General features: G+C 51.6%; 1 protein-coding gene across 1 annotated transcript; it reads right to left on the bottom strand.

Moving 5' to 3' along the window:
* Nucleotides 1–5,856: 5,856 nt before the first annotated feature.
* Nucleotides 5,857–7,572, bottom strand: LOC144248634 (olfactory receptor 14J1-like). The gene has a single exon (XM_077790676.2). The coding sequence runs from the start codon at nucleotides 7,107–7,109 to the stop codon at nucleotides 6,177–6,179; it is 933 nt and encodes a 310-aa protein (XP_077646802.2). The 5' UTR covers nucleotides 7,110–7,572; the 3' UTR covers nucleotides 5,857–6,176.
* Nucleotides 7,573–8,612: the final 1,040 nt, after the last annotated feature.

The following is an 8,612-nucleotide window of genomic DNA, read 5'->3' on the forward strand; positions in this document are numbered from 1 at the left end:
AAGAATTGTTACTCCCATTCCCATATCTTTGCCTGAGAGCCTTTTAATTTAAAGATCCTGGTAATTCAGAGGGAGGGGGGTTTGCCGTTCTCCATTGCACAGGAGGCTTTGCCCTCTTCCACAGACTCCTGTCTTGTCGAACCAAGACAGATATTGGCGCATCAACGTGAGGCCCGAGGGCATTGAGAGGGAAAAAGGATTAACAGTTCTTAAGTAATTTGGTTTTTTGTTGTGTGTAAAAACATCTTCAGTATCACAATGTGGTCTAGTTTACCTTGGTTTGGGTGGCACGTGATCGTAGCTATACTTTTCCCATTTGCAGACCCTTATCTAAAAATGGGTCCTATAACTAAGGCTACGGTGTCTGTTATCAAGTTTGGCTTCTGGGTTAATTGGGTGAGGAATTCATGGATCTTTAATTTCCTCTGGAAGGCAGGTACATGGATTCATAGCTATCACACGTTAACTGTATGTTTTTGGGGTTACTTTAATAACGGTACCTACTGTGAGGAAATAGCACCTGGGCAAACTTTCTCTCAACCTTTTAACCATCTTTTTGGGTCTGCTCCACCAGTTCTCAAAGGGTTAAGATCCTTTATAAGTGCTAATGATACCATACAATGGGTGGTGTTGCTGATAGTCCTGTTATATTTAGCATTCAGAGATAAGGGAAGATTAACCTGGATAACTACCCTCACACCTACACCACAGACTCGAGATGCTGCTGCTCCAGAGCCTGACCCTGCCCCACAGCCCACCTCAGAAATGAACCGCCCAGATTGGGTGAGGGTTCTGGTTAAGGAGATACGAGAGATGCTGAAGGAGTGCATTTCCCCAGCTGGTGAGAAACCGGCCCTTTGCCTTGAGGAAGGACAGTATAATAGTACAGCTGTGGAACCCACAGATGTTACAACTGTCCAGGTTCCAGCTGAACCACAAAGGCAGTCACGGTCAGCAGCAGTTGCCCCGGTAGAAACAAGGAAAGGTGAAAGCAGAGCACCCTGCAGATAGGGACAGGAATGGAGGAACCTCACAACCCACAGGGGACCCAGAGATTGCTATCATCACCGAGTCCCTGACGTACGAAAGTCTTCGTAATTTGCATAAAGAACTTGTGCGACGAGGGCGTGAGGCTTATGCTACCTGGCTACTCCGGGTTTGGGATCTTATGGGTACAGGCGTGCAGCTGGACGGTGGTGAGGCAAGGAACTTGGGACCCTTGACCCAGGACTCGGGTATAAATCAGGTTTTTGTAAGGGAACCAGGGTCCCTTTCTCTCTGGGAGCGGCTCTTAATGAGTGTCAGGGAGAGGTTTGTCCACAGAGAGAGAATGCAAGAGCACCATCATAGAATGCACTGGAAGACCCTCGAGGAAGGGATCCAACTGCTGAGGGAAGTGGCAGTATTGGAGGTACTCTTTGGGAGGGATGGACGACACAATAATGACCCTGACAAGGTCAGGTGTACAGGACAAATGCTGTGGAGTCTGGCAAATCTTGGGCCATCTCAATACACCACCTTCATTGCAACAATCAATGCTGACGCTCAGCGAGAGACAGTGGGTTCTGTTGCCAACAAACTTAGGAATTATGAGAGTATGATTAATGGCCCAATGCAGGCTCATATCTCAGCTGTGATTAAGGAGTTTAAAGAGGAGATGAGGGAGGAGATAAGGAAGGTTAATACAGCACCCGTGAGAGTCACAGGCCCCAGAATCAGCGCCCAACAATCCCCAGCTAGAGAGAGAGGGTACACCCCAAGGGCTAATCTGTGGTTCTTCCTGCGTGACCATGGGGAAGACATGGGGAGGTGGGATGGGAAACCCACTTCTGTCCTGGCAGCACGGGTCCGTCAACTTAAGGAGGGAAACTCTAACCGGGGGAGTTCCACCAAAGTGAAGGTAGCCTCAACCTCCCGTGACCAAGCTTGTGGGTACGATCTGTCAGACCCCCTTGAAGGGACCTCTAGTATGTATGCCCAGGAAAGGAATGATAACCAGTGTTAGAGGGGCCCTGTCTCTAGCCAGGGAGAGGCACGGGAAAACCGGATCTTCTGGACAGTGTGGATCCGATGGCCTGGCACATCAGAGCCACAAAAATATGATGCTTTAGTTGATACTGGTGCACAGTGTACTCTGATACCATCGGGACATGTGGGGGCAGAGCCTGTTTCCATTGCTGGTGTGACAGGGGGATCACAACAATTGACTCTGGTGGAAGCTGAGGTGAGCCTGACTGGGAAGGAGAAGGTAGATCAAGCCAACTCGCCGAACTCAAGGCCGTTCAGCTGGCTCTGGACATTGCTGAAAGGGAGAAGTGGCCAAAGCTCTACCTTTATACTGATTCATGGATGGTAGCCAATGCTCTGTGGGGCTGGCTGGGAAGGTGGAGGAAGGCCAACTGGCAACGTAGAGGAAAGCCAATCTGGGCTGCTGATATATAGAAAGACATTGCCTCTCAGGTAGAAAAGCTGACGGTGAAAGTCCGTCATGTAGATGCCCATGTCCCCAAAAGTCGGGCTAATGAGGAGCACCGAAACAACGAGCAGGTAGATCAGGCAGCAAAAATAGAGGTGTCAAAGATAGACTTAGATTGGCACCATAAGGGGGAGTTGTTCCTGGCTCGATGGGCTCATGATGCCTCAGGTCATCAGGGCAGAGATGCCACCTACAAGTGGGCACGAGACCGAGGGGTGGATCTAACCATGGACAGTGTTTCCCAGGTTATCCATGACTGTGAGATGTGTGCTGCCATCAAACAGGCCAAGAGAGTGAAGCCCCTATGGTATGGTGGGCGGTGGTCCAAGTACAAGTATGGGGAGGCCTGGCAGATTGACTACATCACACTGCCCCAGACACGCCAAGGCAAGCGCTACGTGCTGACCATGGTAGAAGCCACCACTGGATGGCTGGAGACTTTCCCTGTACCTCATGCCACTGCCCAGAACACCATCTTAGGCTTAGAAAAGCAAGTCCTGTGGAGACACGGCACCCCTGAGAGAATTGAGTCTGACAACGGTACCCATTTCAAGAACAGCCTTATCAACACCTGGGCCAGAGAACATAGTATCGAATGGATATATCATATTCCCTATCATGCTCCAGCTGCCGGCAAAGTTGAACGGTGCAACAGACTCCTTAAAACTACCCTGAAGGCACTTGGTGGGAGAACATTTAGAAACTGGGAAATTAACCTGGCAAAAGCAACCTGGATGGTCAACACCCGGGGGTCTGTCAATCGAGCTGGCCCTGCTCAGTCAGAACCCTTACACGCAGTAGATGGAGATAAAGTCCCTGTAGTACATATGAAAGGTATTTTAGGGAAAACTGTTTGGATTAATCCCACCTCAGGCAAAGACCAACCCATTCGTGGGATTGTCTTTGCTCAAGGACCTGGTTACACTTGGTGGGTAATGCAGAAAGATGGGGAGACCCGCTGTGTACCACAGGGAAACTTGGTCTTAAGAGAGAACTGGGTGTAAGATTTCATAGTGTGCAGATGGAAATAGAATAAGGGGTGGATAATGTCCTGGGTTGTAAGATAAGCTTGTATTCTATTTGCCATCTGTTGAAGGCAAACCGGTTGGACAGGTTTTTGTTATCTCTCTCAGAGACAATGGTTTGCCCCGTAGAGGCAATGGTTTGTTTATACACTATTGACTGACTCACTGCCGGGCTGGTAAATGTAACACCATCCTTTTGTGAGGAGTCCCACCCAGAGGGGGAAGCCAAGCGCTCTATTATGGTTTAAAGGGGTAGCTTTTGGGGAGAGAGGCAGCTCTCTCTCTCTCTTCGCGGGATTCCCAGGGAAGCAGCTCTCTTCGGTGGCTCTCGCAGCGAAGCAGCCGGAGCGCGCTGAGGCGGCGGCGGCGGAGCTTGGAGGCAACCCCGGCGCAGAGGAAGACCGGCCCCACTGCCACCAGATCTTCAGAGGAAAACTATACCCTTCAAAAGATCACCACTGCAGCTGCAGTTCATCAACCACTGCAAGGGGAGCAATCGTCGTCCCAGCAGGACTGCTACTGGCACCCCGAATCCTCAGGTTCTGGACTTTTTTCACTGGTTTTGTTTGTACCGATTGCATTTGCCTTTTTAAATTGTTGTCTAGTTTTCTCCTAGTAAAGAATTGTTACTCCCATTCCCACATCTTTGCCTGAGAGCCTTTTAATTTAAAGATCCTGGTAATTCAGAGGGAGGGAGGTTTGCCGTTCTCCATTGCACAGGAGGCTTTGCCCTCTTTCACAGACTCCTGTCTTGTCAAACCAAGACAGCCTGTCAGCCTGACCTCGGTGCCCGGCAAGTTTATGGAACAGATCACCCTGAGAGCCAGCACAGGGCACCCACAGGATGGCCGAGGGGTCAGAGCCAGCCAGTGTGGATTTAAGAGGGGCAGATCCTGCCTGAGCAACCTGATCTCCTTTTACAACCAGGTGACCCACCTGTGGATGTGGGAAAGGCTGTGGATGTGTCCATCTGGACTTCAGCAAAGCCTTGGACACTATCTCTGACAGCATTCCCTGGAAAAGCTGCAGCCCACGGCTTGGGCAGGTTCCCTCCTGGCTGGGAGATGGAAGAGCTGTCTGGAGGCTGGGCCCAGAGAGGGGTGGGGATGGTGCTGCACCCAGCTGGTGTCCAGTCCCTGCTGCTGTCCCCAGGGATCTGTGTTGGGCCCAGTCCTGTTTAACATCTTCACTGATGATCTGGGGGAGGGGATCGAGCCCACCATCCCGAAATTTGCAGGTGACACCAAGCTGGGTGTGAGTGTGGATCTGCTGGAAGGCAGGACAAGAAGACACAGCCTCCAGCTGTGCCAGGGGAGGTTTAGGCTGGACAAGAGGAAGAAGTTCTTCACATAAAGGTGAGTGGGCATTGGAATGGCAGGCCAGGGGGCAGGTGGCAGAGTCACTGTCCCTCTCCAGTGGCACACAGTGGCATGGTGTGGGTGACAAGGCGGTATTAGGGCATTGGTTGGACTTGGTGATCCCAAAGGTATTTTCCAGCCTATTTGATTCTGTCATTCCGTGATAATTGGGACACTCTGGGGCCATTGTGACCCTGCAGGGCCTCGTGGAACTAAGAGGACCATGGTGACCCTGTGCAGCCCCATAGAACCAGGGCTCCATTGGGTGGTCTGGGGCCCAATGGGACCAGGGAGTCCCTGTGACACTGGGTCCTAGTGGAACCAGAGAGGCCATGGTGACACTGTGTGGCCTCGTGGAAACAAGGAGTCCATTGTGACACTGAAGGACTTGTGGAAGCACAGAGAGCATTGTGACAGTGTGGGAACTCATGTGACCATGGGGCCTTTGTGACATCCTGGGGCCCCATGGAACCAAGGGGATACTGTGAAACTGCAGCACCAATGAGAACATTGTGACACTGTGGAGCCCCATGGAACCAAGGAGTCCATTGTCACATTTTGGGGCCCATGGAACCAAGGAGACCAGTGTGACAGTGCAGGGCCTGGTGTAACCAAAGGGACCTTGTGACACTGAGGGGCCCCTTGGAACAAAGGACATCTTTGCAGATGACACCAAGCTGTATGTGAGTGTTGATCTGCTGGAGGGTAGGAGGGCTCAGCACAGGGCCCTGGACAGGCTGGATCCAGGGCCCAAATCCAACAAGGTGAGGTTTAACAAGTCCAAGTGCCGGGTCCTGCACTTTGGCCACAACAACCCCTGCAGTGCTACAGGCTGGGGACAGAGGGGCTGGACAGCAGCCAGGTAGAAAGGGACCTGCAGGGACTGATGGACAGCAGGCTGGACATGAGCCAGCAGAGTGCCCAGGTGGCCAAGAAGGCCAATGGCTCCTGGCCTGGATCAGGAATGGTGTGGCCAGCAGGAGCAGAGCTGCTGTGCCAGCACTGATCTGCCCCAGCTCTGCACACAGACATTGCTGCTGCAGCTCCAGAGAAGGAAACAAAAGGGCATCTCTGCAGAAAACTCTGCTGGGAGATCCTTTAGATACTTTAAAGCCACTGAGGGCGCAGCCCCTCATTGACACAGTCTGGCACAGGGAAGGTGGAAAAAAGCAAAATGAGAAATGGCTCAAAAAATTACATTAATTGTGGAAAATATGAAAAAAGAAAAACAAAGGAAAAAAATCCCCACAACTAAACCAATAAGAAATACCAAAAATGACGTTTATTACAAGTGATTTGCATAAATTGACCAGCAGTTTAATGTCCCTGAAAGCATCCAGTCATCAGTCTCCTCACTGCAGCCTTGAGCTCCTGGTTCCTTAGGCTGTAGATGAGGGGGTTCAGGGCTGGAGGCACCACCGAGTACAGAACTGTCAGGACCAGATCCAGGGATGGGGAGGACATCGAGGGAGGCTTCAGATAGTAAAATATACCAGTACTGAAGAACAGAGAGACCACGGCCAGGTGAGGGAGGCAGGTGGAAAAGGCTTTGTGCCGTCCCTGCTCAGAGGGGATCCTCAGCACAACCCTGAAGATCTGCACATAAGAGAAAACAATGAACACAAAACAACCAAATGCCAAACACACACTAACAGCAATGAGCCCAAGCTCCCTGAGGTAGGATTTGGAGCAGGAGAGCTTGAGGATCTGGGGGATTTCACAGAAGAACTTGTCCAGGGCATTGCCATGGCACAGGGGCAGAGAAAATGTATTGGCTGTGTGCAGCAGTGAATAGAGAAAGGCACTGGCCCAGGCAGCTGCTGCCATGTGGGCACAAGCTCTGCTGCCCAGGAGGGTCCCGTAGTGCAGGGGTTTGCAGATGGACACGTAGCGGTCGTAGCACATGATGGTCAAGAGATAAAAGTCTGCTGAGATGAAGAACATGAAGAAAAAAAGCTGGGCAGCACATCCTGTGTAGGAGATGGTGCTGGTGTCCCAGAGGGAATTGTGCATGGCTTTGGGGACAGTGGTGCAGATGGAGCCCAGGTCACTGAGGGCCAGGTTGAGCAGGAAGAAGAACATGGGCGTGTGCAGGTGGTGGCCGCAGGCTACGGCGCTGATGATGAGGCCGTTGCCCAGGAGGGCAGCCAGGGAGATGCCCAGGAAGAGGCAGAAGTGCAGGAGCTGCAGCTGCCGCGTGTCTGCCAGTGCCAGCAGGAGGAAGTGGCTGATGGAGCTGCTGTTGGACATTTGCTGTGGCTGCACATGGGTACCTGCTCATGGTGAAAGGACAGTGAAGGGTTAGAGGAGATACTTGTAACCAAAATCAAAGACATTTCCCATTCACTCTTTTCTGGAGCACACTCAGACTCTGGAGCACACATTTTTATTTAAGAGTATATATTTGTTTATAAGGTCCGCAATATTTGTCACAGTATTCCTGGATATCAAAATCTCTGCATTTCTAGTTCCCCCAGGGAGAACAAAGCAAGTTCTCTGAAACAAAGTGAGGAGTGGAGAATGAGGTGAGGTGATCTCTCGGTCTGACCTGTTCAGATTTCTCTGGGCTTTAATCTCTCTCACCTTGAGGGTGATCACCTTCCCATGCGTCCCCTAAAATGTCACCAGGTACTGCTGAGAGCAGATGGATCCACCACTGCCCAGCTCCACATTTGGAGCTAAGGACTCAGGTTTATTTCACAAACCCAAGAGCATTTGCAGTGTCACAACACCTCTGTCTTTCCCAATCAAACTTAAAACTCAAACATTGTCTAAGACAGGTTTGCACCCTGCATTGAAGCTCCCAGCTTGGACTGGAATCTCAGGGACACTTCCAAGTGTCCCTCTGATGGCACTGGATGAAGGGAGGTGCAGCTCCTTCCCTGGCTGCACTGCCAGCATTGCCCAGAGCCGGGCACTGGGGACAGCTGTGTCACCCTGAGCCAGCTGTGCCCCCTGCCAGAGCCCCCAGTGCTGGGCAGCTGCTCCCAGCCCTGTGCTCTGCAGAGGGAACTGGGCCCGGGGCTGCAGAGCTGCCCCACGGCTCTGCTGCAGCTCTGCCTGCACAGGAGGGGCTGCACGCCTTGGAGCCCCGGCCCTGAGGGCAGAGGCTTGGCTGGGGCACAGGAGGGAGGGGGCTTGTGCAGAGGGAGGGGCTGCACTGGAGGGGATCGTCTGGACATCTCTAAACTCTCCCTGCCACAGCATTTCTGGGATTTGTTTTCTCTCCTTCCCTGATCTTCTCTCTGCTTCCTGGAGATTTTCCTCCTGCAGGTGTTTCCCTGTGCCTCATCTCTCCCTGCCAGCACTCCCAGACCCCAAATCTCTGTGCACTCTCCTTGGCCTGACAGAACCCTGCCTGTTTGCAGGGCACTGGCTGGGGGCAGGTTCTGTTTGCAGCTTGGAGAAAGGACAGCACAGACTGAGCCTGATGGCTCCAGCAAAGGTGATGCTGCCGCTGTCCATGTGCAGAGTGGCTGAAAGCACATTAGGGATCTCCTGTGAACCTACAGATCACTAAAAGTAACAGTTCAGACGTCTCATGCACTTGTCAATATTCATAATCAACCTTTAATATTTATCCTTCTTTCCCTGCCACTCTTCAATAGTAGAGAGCTGACTACAAATTCTTAGGAAATTTCCACATTTTTATCAAAATCCTTGTCTTGGAAATATTCTATGACTAATCAGAAGCCCTCAGTATGTCAGAGCTTCATGAGCATTTCACCTCCCCTGCACCAGAAATACTCAGTA

Source organism: Lonchura striata, chromosome 5, assembly GCF_050655825.1.
Source record: "Lonchura striata isolate lonStrDom1 chromosome 5, ASM5065582v1, whole genome shotgun sequence".
Classification (NCBI taxonomy): domain Eukaryota; kingdom Metazoa; phylum Chordata; class Aves; order Passeriformes; family Estrildidae; genus Lonchura; species Lonchura striata.

What these genes read in the sequence shown, in the direction of transcription:
- LOC144248634 (XM_077790676.2), bottom strand. Translation starts at nt 7,109, where the DNA reads ATGTCCAACAGCAGCTCCATCAGCCACTTCCTCCTGCTGGCACTGGCA.